At 37.6% G+C, this 16685-nt stretch overlaps 1 protein-coding gene across 12 annotated transcripts in view; it reads left to right on the plus strand.

Moving 5' to 3' along the window:
- The first annotated feature begins 1295 nt into the window (after positions 1 to 1295).
- TMEM62 (transmembrane protein 62) overlaps positions 1296 to 16685 on the plus strand; it is a 33128-nt gene continuing 17738 nt past the window's right edge. Inside the window, exons 1-9 of one of the 12 annotated variants that reach the window (XM_072738389.1) lie at positions 1305 to 1429; positions 2046 to 2157; positions 3728 to 3865; positions 6392 to 6437; positions 11134 to 11275; positions 12965 to 13089; positions 13227 to 13349; positions 15458 to 15613; positions 15919 to 15966. In XM_072738389.1, the coding sequence (XP_072594490.1) occupies positions 3826 to 3865; positions 6392 to 6437; positions 11134 to 11275; positions 12965 to 13089; positions 13227 to 13349; positions 15458 to 15613; positions 15919 to 15966 (680 nt within the window). In that variant the 5' untranslated portion in view covers positions 1305 to 1429; positions 2046 to 2157; positions 3728 to 3825. Of the gene's footprint in view, positions 1823 to 2045; positions 2158 to 3727; positions 3866 to 6391; positions 6438 to 11133; positions 11276 to 12964; positions 13090 to 13226; positions 13350 to 15457; positions 15614 to 15918; positions 15967 to 16685 lie in introns of all 12 variants that reach the window. The other 11 variants (XM_025998566.2, XM_025998564.2, XM_072738394.1 and 8 more) reach the window with 11 other exon arrangements.

Here is a 16685-nt window from a genome sequence, read left to right on the forward strand (position 1 = left end):
TCATCTATCACACATGCTTGTATTCTATTTCTGGAAAATGATTCTCATATTTTTAAGTTCTTCCAAGGCCTCTCCAAATGCATGTTATTTGTGTTTTAAATCAGATCATCTCAACCATATCTTCCAAATTTGGTTGAAAGATAGCTATACAGATATTTTTCTAGTGCAGCATTAGACAAAACCAAAAACTTGATTCAAATGGGCAATACTTTCCATACATACACTGTAGCCCTAGTTTTTTTGTCACCTGGGTTCCAAAAGGCACTAACTTTTAACTATCTCTTTTTCTTCCCTCAAATATCCAATCAGCTGTCAAATTCTGTAGTTTCTGTCTTTACAATTACTTTACATCTGATTCTACCTTTCTAATCTCAATGTCACACTCTCCCATCTTCCTTATATTAAACTTAGGTGTATTTCTCTCTACATAGGTTTCTAAGATAATGAATCATGTCTTTAGCTACTTGTTTCTTTATATTTTCTGCTTAGATAAATGTCTTGCTTTCCAAAGGTACACAAAAAGTATTTAATAAATTGAAATAGTCCTCACTTCAATATTGACAACATATCCCAAGAAAATAACTCAAAGTGGTCTTTAAAAAAGAGCTATTTGTATAAAAATGTTTTCTTAGAAGGTCCTGGGTGGCTCAGTCGGTTAATCAGTGGCTTTCTGCTCAGGTCATGATCCCAGGGTCCTGGGATGGAGCCCTACATCTGGCTCCCTGCTCAGCGGGGAGTCAGCTTTTCCCTCTGCTCCCCCTCCCTTTCATGCGCGCGCTCTCCAATACATAAATAAAATCTTTTTTAAAAGTTGTTGTTTTTTTTTCAGAACACCGGTATGTTTATTCAGAATGTTTATACAAAAATGTTTATTCAGAACATTCCGACCATAATAAATAATCCAAAAGTTCAACAATAGCAATGGTTAGATAAGTTAAGGGCAGGACTCTTAATTCTCCTGTATTTACAATTTATTAAATAAAGGACATAACATGGGAACGGGAAACTACATAGCCAACTGTGTACGAAATCAGATCTAGGAAAAAATAACTACAAAACATACGTATTACATCTCTTGGAAACACGTTGTCAATGGTCAGAAGGGCCGAGAGAAAGCCAGCTGTCACATCTCTACGGTAATTTAAAAGGCGTCCTCATAACATGCTTTGAGTCTCACAAGCCTGTGAAGTAGGCACGCGAAGCATTACTAATTCCGTTTTACGGGTGAGCAAATCGACCCACAGGGTCAGGAAATGATTGACCAAGGCGGAGCCAGGACTTTAGCCTCCGCCTCCGCCTCCTGGGTCAGGGTTCTTTCCCTGCCACGCCTCGGCAACCCTGATGGGCGCCGGGGGCTCGGTTTCCTTTATCTCACCCGCATTCCGTTCGCCACCCCAGCGCGGAGAGCCGGGCCGCGGGCGAGCGGCAGGTGCACACCCGGGTGCGGGTGCGGGTGCGGGTGCAGGTGCAGGCGCCGGAGCAGGTGCGGCGCCAGCGCTCCAGCCGCGCCTCTCGCCCGGGATCATAGAGTCCGGAAGTGAGGCCAGAGCAGCCCCCGCGGGCGCCGCACGGGCCGAGCCGCGCACAGCAAGTGCAGCGCCCGGGCGGCGGGCAGGATGGCCGCGGGGCTGGCCGTCAGGGTGGTCGCGGGGCTGGCGGCAGCGGCGTTGGCGGCCGTGCTCTTGGAGCACTACGGCCTGGCCGGTCAGCCCTCGCCTCTGCCCCAGCCCCGCGCCTCCCGGAGCCCGCACCCCGCGCCGGGCCCCGGCGCCAGCAACATCTTCTGGGGTCTGCAGGTGACGCAGCGGGAGCAGGGCGGGGGGTAGGTGCAAAGCCCGCAGCACGCGGTGAGACGCGGACAGTTTCCGCCGGGGTGCGGCTGGGAGCCCTGTCCTTCCCTGGGATGTGGGGGTGCGGGGGGGTGCTTCGTTCTTGCACCGCATCCTTGACATTTCCTTCCGCCTTGAGAGAGCTGCCGGGTGGCCTGCTGCCCGTGCTGCCTCCTCCTGACCCAGATACCTCTGTTTAATACCTGCTTTCGGCAGATATCCGACATTCACCTGAGCAGGTTTCGTGATCCAGGCAGAGCTGTAGACTTAGAGAAGTTCTGTTCAGAGACTATTGACATCATTCAACCAGCTCTCGTCCTGGCAACAGGTAGGGAGGGTTGCCGTACTGTCGCGTTGTTCTGTGGCCCGGACGGTAGAATGCTGGCACTTTGGGGATGTTGGGAACACCACAGCCTCAGCCCCAGGCGAGGCCTCCTGTAGAGGACATGGGACGTTGTAATTTCCTTTGCCTGTGGATAACCGAGTCAAGAGGCAAGCTAAATGACTTGCCGTCACAAGGTTTTGTCAAAGCAGCAGAAGCAAGGCTCATGATTCTCGTTAGTATACGGTCCGCTGTATCTGTATCCGTTCGTTGCAGTTGTCCAGAGAGAATTAGGGAAAGCCCTTTAGCCACAGGTCAAAAGTTTTCCCTCCCTTACTTCCTTCCTTCCTCCCTCCCTCCCTCCCTTCCTTCCTTCCTTCCTTCCTTCCTTCCTTCCTTCTTTCCTTCCTTCCTTCCTCTTTATTTTTTGGGGGGAGGGGAGGGGCAGAGGGACTCAAGCAGGCTCCAGGCCTTGGGCAGAGCCCACAGAAGCTCCATCTCAGGACATTGAGATCATGACCTGAGCCCAAATCAAGAGTGGGATAACCCACTGAGCCACCCAGGTGCCTCCAAAACTAACTTTTCCTTTTTTTTTTTCTTTCCTTTTTATAGCATTAGTCAATTTTATGTTGTCAATTGTTGAAGCATAAAGTGACTTAGGACACTTTTTTTTTTTTTTCCATCTTTTGGTACTTCTGTGACTTGAGTTCTCTAGAATCTTCAAACTATTTGCTCCTAAAATGTGCTGGAGGAAAAGCTAAAGGAGTGTCTGTTTTTTCTACTGGGGATTCATATCCTACCTACCCTACTCAAACATCTCTGCTGATATGATGGTTTATCAGTCCTCATTTTATGGAAAACCTCTATTTCAATTGTCCATTTAGTTTTCCAGAAATTTTTGTATTTCATTGTCCAAACCATACCTTCCAGATTGCTTCTTGTTGTAAAAATAACTCTTGCTCACATTACATATCCTGATTTGGGGTGTGGAAAATATGTTTGTCATAGATCTCAGGCATATGCCCAGAGTGTTGGAATTTCTTATAGTTTTCATTTTTACAGAGTTTTACAATGCATTTTGTGCCACTCTCTTTAAAGATAACTTTTTTCAGAACCCATTTCTAGTATCACAGGAAGTTAAATAGGTACTTGCTAACCTATACTAAACAAAGTCCTTGCCAATAAAATTTTATTTTATATGGCTTGCTTTTATTCTTATACATGTTGAGTACCTTAAGTATCTTTGTTCCATCAGTGTGCATTTAAGAGCTTGTTTGGAGGTTCTAGCAGGGGAGCGCAGCTACTCGTATACCCTTGACCGAAGAACGGTCCTCCTCTATCAGGGATGGTCGTCCTCTTCGAGCGCGCAGCTTCGGGAGGGACGCACATGGAGCGGTGAGGGAGGAAGGGGACACCCGCCTAGCCAGCCAGATCAGCCGAATCAACCCTGGCGATCAATGGGGTGACAGATGTCGCAGCCAGATCTCCCTCACATCCTCAGTGTGCATTTAAAATCATTTTTTAACCCTCTGGGGTTTCTTTTGCATCAAGATTTAAGTCTTATGTAAATCTACAGGAGACCTGACTGATGCCAAAACAAAGGACTACTTGGGATCCAGGCAGCATGAGGTAGAATGGCAAACTTACCAGGGCATTCTGAAGAAGACAAGAGTCATGGAAAAAACCAAGTGGCTTGATGTTAAAGGAAATCATGGTAAGAGTCAAGACCCACGTATAATTAGAACTGGATTTTTTTTTCCCTTCAAGAGCCTAGATTCTCCAATTTAGAATATAAAATTATACAATGGAACATAGTTTTAGTTATACTGAAGGCACAACTCTGAAATACAACTATATTATATGATTTTAAAACTTCAGATACCACTTTTAGCCTTTGAGGGAAAGTTGGGATGGTCTTTTCTTCTTTACATGAAGAAAAACTTCTAGCGAAACCTATGCAGGAGATTGTTTAAAAATATAACCATTTTAGGTGTATGGCTGGCTCAGTTAATAAAGCATGCAACTCTTGATCTAGGGTGATGAGTTTGAGCACCACATTGGGTGTGGAGCCTACAATCAGTCATACACACACACACACACACACACACATGCATAAATACATATATAGAGATAGATAGGTGTACATTTTGCTAATAGAACCACCACTCATAAATCTATATACAGTATAATTCCATTTATGTGACATTCAAGAAAGGGCAAAACTATAGAGAACAGATTGTAGTTCCAAGGGTTGGGGGCCGGAGGAGAAGCTGCCTACCAAGAGGCATCATGAGAGTATTTCGAGAGATGATGGAACTGTTCTGTATCTCCATTGTGGTGGATATATGACTATGTGTTTGTCAATATGCAAAGAACTGTGTGTACTTCACAGTGAATGAATTTTACTGTGTATACATTAAAAAATTAAAATTGCAAATAAATCTCTAGGTATGAGAAGAGAAATGGGTAATCCCTTCACATTTTTTACATTATTATTGTAGTGTTAGTAAGGAAATGAACTCTTCTACAAAGTGTGTAAACAGTAGGTTTGTTGACTTTCTTAATGGTTAAGTACTTGTTCATTTGATTATTAATTGCTATTGTGTGCCTAAATATTTATGTTTAAAACTATTATTTTAAACAGATAATTCTGACTGGTGAAATATATAGTTTTGGTTTGATCAGAAAATGCTGTCTTTATAGATAGTTCTTACAGAGCAGCTAGGAATTATTAATTGATGATGAGTTACCTGGCTTATAGCTCTTTCTGGTATACCTGTAAGTGGTTCCCAATTGAGGATGATTCAACTTATGGTGATTTGACCTCTGATTTTTCAACTTTACAATGTATGAAATTGATACCCATTCAATAGAAATTATATTTCAAATTTTGAATTTTTATCCTTTCCTTGGCTAGTGATATGCAGTATGATACTCTGGTGATGCTGGACACGATCACCAGGGTAGAGAGCCAATAAATAACCTTGTAACCATTCTGTGCCCAAGCAGTCATTCTGTTTTTCACTCTCAGATATTCAACATGACATATTCTATACTTTATTATAAAACAGGTTTTGTGTTAGATGATTTTGCTCAACTATAGGCTAATGTAAGCATTCTGAGCATGTTTAAGGTAGGTGAGGCTAAGCTCTGATGTTCAGTAGATTCAGTGTATTAAATGCATTTTCTACTGAAATATTTTCTACTTACTATGGGTTTGTTTGGACATAACCCCATTGTTAAGTTGAGGAAGATCTGAATTTACATTTCCCTCTTTTCTTGATCCTTAGTAGTGGTACAGGTCAAATTCTTTAGCAATAGAAAGCAAGCCTGTACATATTTTAAAAAACTTTTTCAAGCCAAGCTACTGACTTATTTTAAGTAACAAATATCAGACTTTTGTGATTAGATCTTGTAAACAGAGCTTGTCCTTTGGAGTTCATAATCATCTAATTTGACCGGTATAAGCATAAATGCTTATAGCATGTATTTATATATATGTTTATGTATTATGTTAAGATAGGAGGAAACTAATTTTTATTAAGATTTAACTATAACAGTGTAGTTCTCTTAGTAAGAAGATTACATACACAATAATGTTTCTTTCAGCCTAAATTGGATTTAACAGCTTATTCTCCAAAGTTACTAGAAATGTAGTGGATTCTTAGAATTCTGAGCTGGCAAGTAATTTTCTTATTGCAACCAGGCAATCAAGCTCTATGAAATCATTATATTTCCAGATAAGTGTTCTATTACATCTTTTACCTTACTTCTTACCATTATATAACTCCTTTCTTACTGAATCTTTTTAAGATTTAAGAAGAGAGGGACTTAGGTCCTATTATCAAAGTGATCAGTTGTTTAGGAACCCTTGGCATGGATCCATGCTGTTTTAATTATATAACAGTCCAATCCTACAATTACAAATTGATTTATTCTGAATAGTATATAATATCGAAGTATTTGTTATTCTCCAGTATACTAGGTGTCTTAAATAAGCTTCCAGATCATCTGAATTCTGTTATCAAGTTTTATAAATTATTAGGCTAATTTATTGGCATTCTCCCATTTAAAGTGTTATTGAAAGTACTGTCATTTTTCTTTAGTCATTAAGATGTTTATATTTTCTTTTTCATGTAGGTGGTGTTCGCTCTTTTTTTCCCCAAAATTTTATTTCAATTTTAGTTAACATATTCAGGAGTAGACTTTAGTGATTCATTGCTTTTTTCTTTTTAATTAGATGCATTCAACATCCCAAGTCTGGAGAGTGTCGAGAATTATTACAGGTACTGTAATAAATAGAATACAGACGATGAGGCAGCACAAGGAGGGTGCAGTCAAGTCAATGAATGGGTGACAACATTTTTTAGCAGACAAAATTTCTATCTAAAGAATCTCTAGTAATTTAGAATTTTTTTGTATGTGTGTGTGACAGATTCAGTTCTTTTTTCCCCAACATTTTTTCTTTCCTTTAATTCCTTTTATTTCATACACTTTAATGCTTTTTATTGGCTAATGATACTTTAAATATTTCACACAAACTTTTTTTTGCCATTGATATATAGCAGAAGTCATTTTTTTAAATAAAGATTTTATTTATTCATGAGAGACACACACACACAGAGAGAGAGAGAGAGAGGCAGAGGCACAGGCAGAGGGAGAAGCAGGCTCCATGCAGGAAGCCTGATATGGGACTCGATCCTGGGTCCTTTGGATCACGTCCTGGGCTGAAGGTGGCTCTAAACTGCTGAGCCACCTGGGCTGCCCAGAAGTCATTTTTTATTTTAATTTTTTTACTTAGATATAATTGACATATAACATTATGAATATATAACATGATTCGATATTTGTATATATTGTGAAATGGTAACCACAGTAAGTCTAGTTAACGCCTACCATATATGTAGTTAAAAAAGACTTTTTTTTTTCTGTAATAAAAAATCTATTCTCAGCAACTTTCAGATTTACAGTAGAGTATTTTTTACTTAGTCACCATGCTATATACATCAGAGTCATTTAGATTAGAGCTTGTTACTAGAGTACTGTTGATTTTTGGAATACTGAGAAACTGATTCTCTCAGCATCTGTAGTGGTTGAGGAGCCCACTTGGTCATCCTGGTTGCCTTGTCCTTATGTCAAGGACATAAGGAATGTCATAGGAATGTCATAGGAATATTAAAATTTTCTTTATATGTCATGAATGTGAATGAATATGAAAGGCTCTTTGAGTTAGAAAACCAGTTCTCTAGTTTCAGTGTGTTTGGATTCTTTTAGTTTCAATTTCACTTCAAGTTCTAGAGTTTTCCACAGCTTTGTTCTACATTGTCCATCACTAAAGTAGTGAGAATTTGTTGAGAGCCCATCATTAGCTGGATAGCATGAGAGATACAAGAGCTAATATTAAAAAATATGTCCTCTACCTTTAAGGAAGACCAGTTGAGGGAGATAAGAATTGTTTAGGAAACAACTAGAAAAAACCTTAAGGGATGACTGATGAAATTCTAGGTTATTTGGTACACATGATCATCATTATGAGAAATTGGAAAGGGCAGAAGTCAGCATGGGCTGGACATAGAGGATACTTTATTATTGAGATACAATTGACATATAACATTGTATAAGTTTAAGATGTACAACATATTCACATGATACATTTATATATTGTGAAATGAGGACCACCATAGAGTTAGCTAATACTTCATCACTATCACACAATTATCATTTTCTTGTGGTAAGAATATTTAAGGTTTAGTCTCCTAGTGACTTTGAAGCTTATAATACTGTACTGCTGATTATAATTACTATGCTGTGCATTGATCTCCAGAACTTATATATCTACTAGTTGCAAGTTAGGATTTTATAAAAGAAGTAAAAATTGTGTCTATTCTTAAGGGTTGCATTTAGGGAAGAACTTTTGAGGGGTATATTTTAGGCAAAACACCAGAGCTTTATTTTTTTAAATTTTTTTTTTTAATTTTTTATTTATTTATGATAGTCACAGAGAGAGAGAGAGAGGCAGAGACACAGGCGGAGGGAGAAGCAGGCTCCATGCACCGGGAGCCCGACGTGGGATTCGATCCCGGGTCTCCAGGATCGCGCCCTGGGCCAAAGGCAGGCGCCAAACCGCTGCGCCACCCAGGGATCCCAACACCAGAGCTTTAAAAGCTAGAAGGAGCTTTTAGGGGCAGTAAGAAAACTGGTATCACTAGAATAAAAGAACATTTTGAGGACTGGTATGACATTGGGTAGGAAGCTTAGGGCCAGTTTATGGAGGTCTTAAGTGACAAGTATAGACATTTAGACATGTTGGATAACAGTTCATAAATCCAGTATAGATTCCTAAGGAGAGAAGTCACATAATGAAATAATATTTTATAAAGGGCAATCATACAACAAAAAAGAAAACAAGATAGGGATGATAAGGAAAAAAGAGGGAGATTGGAGTTTTGTAGAACAGAGAGGAGAGTCATGTAATAGTCCAGTCATGATATGGAAGGGCTTGAATAGAAGCATACCTATCTAACAAAGTCCATAGATATGGGGAAGTAACATCAGCTGGAGGGTAGCAGTTCAAACAGCATTGATTAACATATATTAGAATCATCATAATAACTTGGAGGTTGAGATTGTATTTTTTTTTTAATGTGAGGAAGGAAAAGGTCAGAGATGAAAATCTTTCATTTTCTATTATCTATTTGTATCTTTTTTTTAAATTATTTATTTATTTATTTATTTATTTATTTATGATAGTCACACAGAGAGAGAGAGAGGCAGAGACACAGGCAGAGGGAGAAGCAGGCTCCATGCACCGGGAGCCCGATGTGGGATTCGATCCCGGGTCTCCAGGATCGCGCCCTGGGCCAAAGGCAGGTGCCAAACCGCTGCGCCACCCAGGGATCCCCTATCTATTTGTATCTTTGATGGTGACTCTGGAATGGAAATAAGAAACATTTTTTTTTTTTTAAAGATTTTATTTATTTATTCATGACAGATGCACAGAGAGAGAGAGGCAGAGACACAGGCAGAGGGAGAAGCAGGCCCCATGCAGGGAGCCTGATGTGGGACTCGATCCCAGGACTCCAGGATCATGCTCTGGGCCAAAGGCAGGCGCTAAACCGCTGAGCCACCCAGGGATCCCCTAAGAAACATTTTCAAAGAAAAATTAACAGGACTCAGGATCTCACTACCTATTAGGAGAATAAAGCCATTAGTCACGTGAAGTTTATTTATATTTTTGTTTCTAACCACCTAACCTTTATCTGAATTTTTAATAAACAGTATTTTAATAAATGGCCAGAGATATGAACATTATAGAAAGATCAGCCTGAACGAAAAAATCTTAAAGCTAAATCTTGATCTTAAGAGTGTCCCAGAGAATGCCAAAATCCAGAATCCAAAAAATGTTAATAGCTATAATATATTTTAACCTCTGCTTTCAAATAGTTGAGTTTACTTTTAGATAGTGGGCTTTAATGTATTAAGAATGTAGGAATGGTGGGCAGCCCCGGTAGCTCAGCAGTTTAGCGCAGCCTTCAGCTCAGGGTGTGATCCTGGAGACCCAGGATCGGGTCTCAGGATGGCGTCTCAGGATGAGTCCCGTGTCAGGCTCCCTGCAGGGGGCCTGCTTCTCCCTCTGCCTCTGTTTCTGCCTCTCTCTCTCTGTGTGTCTCATGAATAAATAAATAAAATCTTAAAAAAAAAAAAACAATGTAGGAGAGGAAGCAACATATGTAAAATTATAAGATCTGAAAGAATAACTGAAAACAAATTAAGCAGGAAAAACATAAGTAACAATCTTAATGAGAGAAAAAAACCCCAAAATTTGAAATTTCATTTTTTAAAGATTTTATTTATTTGAGAGAGAAAGTGCACATGTGCGTGCGCACACATGAGCAGGGGAGGAGCAGGGGGAGAGGGATAAGCAGACTCTATGCTGAGTGCTGAACCCATTGTAGGGCTGGCTCCCATGACCCTGAGATCATGACCTGAGCCGAAATCAAGGGTTGCAGGCTTAACTGACTGAGCAACCTAAGTGCCCCCTTCAAAATAGAAAATTTAAAAATACCAGGAAGAGAAGCAATAGAACTAATTGGCTTTTAATTATTAATATCTGTGATAATATATTTATTTTATGATATGTTTGATGGCTATTGTGGCTTAAATATAGCTTCCTGATAGCATATTAGGTTTCAAGAGTTTATTTGTATTTTTCCATATGTGTCTTAGCTGCTTTCTTATAATATTTGACATTTGAGTAATATTGGTATGTCCCCAGTCTGTACCTTCCTTCACATTTATTCAACAAATACTTAATGAATTCCTACTCTGTGTGCTATGTTACCCACTCTTTCCCCTGTTCTTCACTGTCCAACCTTATAGATACCTGAACACTGCTGATACTTGAGGAGTAAGGACTTTCATTACCAAGTGTGTACCCTGTGTGTGTTACCAACATATTTTTAGGGATTGAAAAAGATTTACTGACCCAGACCTAACTAACATTTTTCTCCTGGCTTGATGATTTCATCTTTGCAAGGCTTCATTGTGAGTTAAGCCTCGGTAGTTCTGTTTCAAGATATAAACACCTTTTTTTATCTCATTACACCAAGAATTCTGTTAAGTACTTAGTAGGTCCTCACTAAATTTTTCAATGATTGATAAATAGCATTTCACTGAATTCTGATTGATCTCTTTTTAAATGTTTAGTGGACTACCATAAATAGTCACCTATTTCTCTGCTTTGCTTAGTGACCTTGTGTTTAATTACTTATGAATTAGTTTGCCTGAATCTTTGTAGACAGTGGGGGAAAAAGATTTTTAGAAGTTCTTTTAATCAGCTTATTGTGGATCTACTTTATGTATTTCTCTGTCAGATTAGGAAATTTTCAAAGGGAGGCAAAATATAGTATGATATACGGGAAGGATAAGCTCATTCTGTCTTTTTATGATTGCACTAAAACTTTCCTGTCTTGTATTTTTTAGGAAATATTCTGCTGTACGTAGGGATGGCTCTTTCCATTATGTCCACAGTACTCCTTTTGGCAACTATTCTTTCATCTCTTTGGATGCCACCCCAAATCCAGGGCCTAAGAGACCCTATAATTTCTTTGGAATTTTAGATGAGGTACAGTAAAAATCTCACTTCCCTTTGTAGCTAATCTATTTTGTTTTTTCTTGGATAAATTTGGCTCACTTAAGGTTATCCGAGGTAAACAAATTTTTATCAGAGGGACAAGCAGAGGGACAAGCAAACTTTGTGCTCAGCGGGGAGCCCAACTACAACAAATATCAGCTCACTAATGAGCACATGCCCATATGCAAGACATGTGCCTGTATGTAAGAATACAAGAGTGATAAGATCAAATCACTTACCTCTTAGAAGATTTAATCTAGTGGAGGGACATAAGACTAGTGCAGAAATAACTATAATAAAGGGCAGAATTTGCTAAGTGCTAGAAGAGATTCAAAGTGATATAAGGGTTCAGAAGACCTTGAAATCATGTGGATAGAATATTATAAAATGCATTGTGCTGTATTAGGCATTTTATTTAATAAAGGTATATTTTGTTTCTTCCAGTTGTCTTTAGACAGAATTTATTAACTTGTCATTTTAAAGCCTATTCCTTAGAGTAGTGTTAAGATATGAATCAAAGATCATCTGCATGAGAATCAGTTGGAGTCTTATAAAATGCAGATTCCCTCGCTTTCCCCAAGATTTACCAAATTAGAAACCCTGAGGGTACAGTCCAGGATTTCATTGCTATAAGCACTATACATGTACAAGTATTTTTGAAATCAACTTCACGAGGGATGATTTATATACAATAAAATGTATTCATTTTAAGTCTTTGAAGACTTTTGACAAAAAATGTATATGCTAGTGTAACTGTCACCACGATCAAGACAGGATATTTCTATCATCCCAGAAAGTTCTCTTGTGTAGTCAGTCTTCACGCCAATCCTAGAGAACCACGGATTGGTTTTCTGTCGGTATAGATTAGTTTTGTTTGTCCTAGAATTTTATGTAAATAAAATCATACAGTATGTACTCTTGTCTTTGGCTTCTTTTGCTCAGTGTGTTTCTACAATTCATCTGTATTACTGTGTTTGAGTAATTCTTTCCTTTTTATCACTACATAGCATTCATTGTTTGGATATATACTTATGGTTTCTAGTTTTTGGCTATTCTGAGTAGAGCTGTTATAAACAGGTGTAAGGCTTTTTTTGGACATATGTACACCTTATTTTAGAAGTTTAGTTTCAAGATCCTCTTTATTAATTGCAATGTAGTATATAGGGCTGAAAAGATTAGTGGTTCTTCTCTATTTCTATAAAAAAATATATTATTAAAAAATCTTTTATTTTTTTAAAAATTTTATTTATTTATTAATGAGAGACACAGAGAAAGAGGCAGAGCTAGTCAGAGGGAGAAGCAGGCTCCCCACTGAGTAGGGAGCCCAATGTGAGACTTGATACCAGGACCCCAGGATCATGACCCAAGCCAAAGACAGACGCTCAATGACTGAGCCACCTAGGCACCCTTGAAATTTATGTCATTTAAAGATTGTTCTTTATTTCTCAATTTCCTTATCTATCAAAAGGGATAATGCTGCCCTACTTAGCATGAAGTTATTTTTAGGACCAAATGAATTATAATATATATGAAAACAGTTTGAAATTTATACAGGTCGATACAGGTCATTAATTAGTAGGGTTTAGGCCTTAAACATACTTATTATTATAAAACTTCAAGGGAGATGTTTAATTAGCCTGAGCTCTAATTAAAGATCCTTTTGTTTTTCTTCCATTTCAGAAACGGATGGAGGAACTTCTGTTACTAGCCAAGGAAAGTAGTCGGAGCAACCACAGTATTTGGTTTGGACACTATACAACATCCACTATCCTTTCTCCATCACCTGGAATTCGGTCATTAATGAGGTGAGGCAGGTTTCCAAAATTAAAATTAATTGTAATTCTTTTAAGTTAACTCTACCTGTCTTGCTCTACTGAAGAGATCTACTTATTAGTTTGGCATCACAAGTTATCTGCACATCTATTTCTTTTTCATCGGTTAGTTCAGCTACAGCTTATTTGTGTGGACACCTCCATACACTCGGTGGACTGATGCCTGTTTTGCACACTCGTCACCTCCAGGGCACTTTGGAACTTGAGGTGGGAGACTGGAAGGATAACAGAAGGTAAGGGAAGTACCCCACAGAATAAAACTTACATGTGTAAGTTTTGCTAAAACAACAAAAGTTTCCTTATTGCTATCATGGGGTGATCCCAGTTAAGGAAAAACTTGTGATATCTCTAAGTTTTTAAAGTAATACAGGTATATTATGTATGTCACTACATTAAAAACCTTGTTGCAACAGTTATGTTTGCCATCACTATGTTACATTGTTTCAAGATGCATCCATTAGGAAATAGATCTCAAACTCTACTGTGTACAACAATTGTGGAGGAGTGTATTAAAAAATAACAATTTCGAAGCCCTGTCTTCAGAGAATTTGATTGTGTTGGTCTGGTTTAGGACCCAAGAAATTGCATTTTTTTTTAAGCCCACCAAGTGCTCTATGGACCACACTTTGAGAAACAATAGAACTGGAAATATATCACCTCCTGAATTTTATATCTATCTTTGTAATTATTATTATAAAATGTTAGTGATTTAAGTTCTTCAAATACATGATAGTTGGTTTTATAAAGATTAAAATCTATGAGAAAACGTAACCTTTTTATCAAAAGCATATCAAAAGTATAGTTAGTTAAATATATAGAGAAGAATATTTTGAGGATAGCTAAGTACAATAGCTTAAATGTAGATGAATATCATATCATCGTTTATTACCAATTGCTGTTAAATTTATTCAAACTCATTTTTCTAAAGATACTAGTTATTCGATATTTTTTTAGCTGAATATGTTTTTCTATTGTTAACTACTTCCTTTAATTAAAAGATAGCTTTACATCTTGAAAGGTACTTACTCATTTCAGTTGACTCTGCTAGAAACTAAGAGCTATGCTTGAAGCCTGTAATCAGTTGGCAACTGTAATTACTTTGGGCTAAGACCTGTCTATTCATGACCATGAGGTTGTGGGCTGGGCTCAGATTGCTTTCTACCAGATATCCTTCCTAATCCTTGATCAGCTTCCTTATTTCTTATAAATGCTACAGTTACAAGTTAAGTGATGTCATGAGATTTACTCTCTTTCTCTTCCCACCTGCTCTCCTGTGTTCCAACCCTGGAGTTTTATCTGGAGTTTTACTGAAAGGACCTAACCTTTACCTGCCCCTATATACTAATAAGTTGTATTAGTATAATAGAAGAGTTTTTAAAAGTTTATTAGTAATATTAGGCTAGGCCTTGTCGTGGATGCAAATAAATCTAAATAAATCTGTGGCTTACCACAACAGATCTTCATTTTTTCATTTATATAAATCTGGTATGAGCCAAGGCATCTCTCTTCCATGGGGCAACTCAGAGATTCAGACTTTCTCCATCTTATAATGCCACAATCTCAACACCTCAATTCCAGGGTAGGGAAGAGAGCATGGAGAACTCACACCCACTCTTAAGTACTTTGGACCAGAAGTGTGATACATGTCACTTCTGTTCACAGCCCATTGACCAGAAATAGTCACATGGTCCCAACCTAATACCAGGGAGACTTGGAAATGCAGGGGAGCACGTGGAGTATTTGGTGAGCACTGTTGTTTCTGCCATAGTTAATCATTTCTTTTCTCAGTTCAAAAAGTAGAAAATATAAAATTTTGGTTATTCTTTAATGAATATCTGTACCTTTCACCATGCATTTAAAAAAACAAAAAAACTTTTTGTTAATTTCTTTGAAATTATAGAAATAAAGGTTTAAAAGAAGAATGAACAATTTCTAATTATGTTCATGTTAATATTAGCATTTTTGATGAGATGAAAGAATATCAGGTATTATGCTTATGATGAATGTCTTAGGTTCAAAATAGTCTTAAAGTATAGAAACCAAACAAATTGATTTATTATCAAGCATTAATTTAAAAATGAAAGTGTGTATGCCATGTGCCAGGCATTGTTCTAGGGCACAGTTAAATTCATGTCTTTTATGAGATCCCATTTGTGACAAGTGTGAAGTATAAAGTGGTAAGGGCAAGAGAAGGACAGAGAAACAATATTATTTACTTTGAATTCAAATTCATGATCTCAGGAAGTATAGTTTTATATTTTTACATTTGTTCTGTGTATATCCTTCATACTCTCTTATAATATGAAGTGACTAAATTACCTTATTGTATTCTGGTCTCTAGGTACCGGATCTTTGCTTTTGATCATGACCTCTTTAGCTTTGCAGATTTGGTCTTTGGCGAGTGGCCTGTGGTTCTTATCACTAATCCTAAGTCACTTCTATATAGTTGTGTTAGACATGAACCACTAGAAAGACTCCTTCATTCAACACACATCAGGTATGTAGCAATTTTTCAGCATTTACTTTCAGCTTGATATTAATGGAGAATTAGTCAATGTGACTGTAATGCCATGTGAGAGCTATGAGATGCTGTTCTTTAATTTTCTCAACAATCTAAACATTATGTAAAGAGAAAATGCTTACTGTTTCATTCCCATTCAGTTAAAAAATAGGTAATTTTTAAGCTGCTGAAATTTAAAAACCATCCAGAAACTCATAATCCTACCACTATAATTTTTGTGTATTTTATTTTCATGTTTTGCATTGCTGTAATCATATTTCCTTCCCTCTACCCCCAAATAGAGCTGTTACTGAATTTCTGAGTTTTCCTTCTCTGGCATTCTCCTTAAGGCAAGTTTTTACATAATTTTAACAGTAGGGCATAGTCTATTTTAATTCTTACTTTTTTCTCTCAACAGAGAGAATGTACCACAATTTATCTAACCATTTTCCTATCCTATTGGTGAACTCTTAGATTTTTTTTCTAACTTGGGAATGAGCATCTGATGAATGTAGATTCTTTTTCATTTGAATAACTTCTTTAGATAAAGTTCTAGAGGTGGGAGTCTAGGTGAAAATATGAATTCCTTTATGATTATAGATAAAGATTGTCCAATGACTTTTTTTGTAACAAATCATTATTCTTTTAAAAAAATATGGTAAAATATATGTGTAACATAAAATATACCATTTTACCAGTTTTTAGGTAGGTATTCAGTTCAGTAGCATTAAAGTACATTGATATTGTGCAGCCATCACTACCATCCATCATCAGAACTCTTATATTCCAAAACTGAAACTCTATACCCATCCAACATTAACTCCTCATTTCTTCCTTCCCCCAGCCCATGGCAACCCCCGTTCCCCCATTCTACTATCTGTCTACTCTAGAACCTCATATAAGGGGAATCATACAGTATTTGTCCTTTAAATAGCTGGCTTCTTTAACATAATATCCTCAAGATTCCTCCATGATGTAGAGTATGTCAGAATTTCTTTGCTTTTTTAAGGCTAATATTCCATTGTGTGTGTATATACAACATTTTATTTATTCATCTGTTGATATTTTT

The sequence above is a fragment of the Vulpes vulpes genome, chromosome 15, assembly GCF_048418805.1.
Source record: "Vulpes vulpes isolate BD-2025 chromosome 15, VulVul3, whole genome shotgun sequence".
NCBI lineage: Eukaryota > Metazoa > Chordata > Mammalia > Carnivora > Canidae > Vulpes > Vulpes vulpes.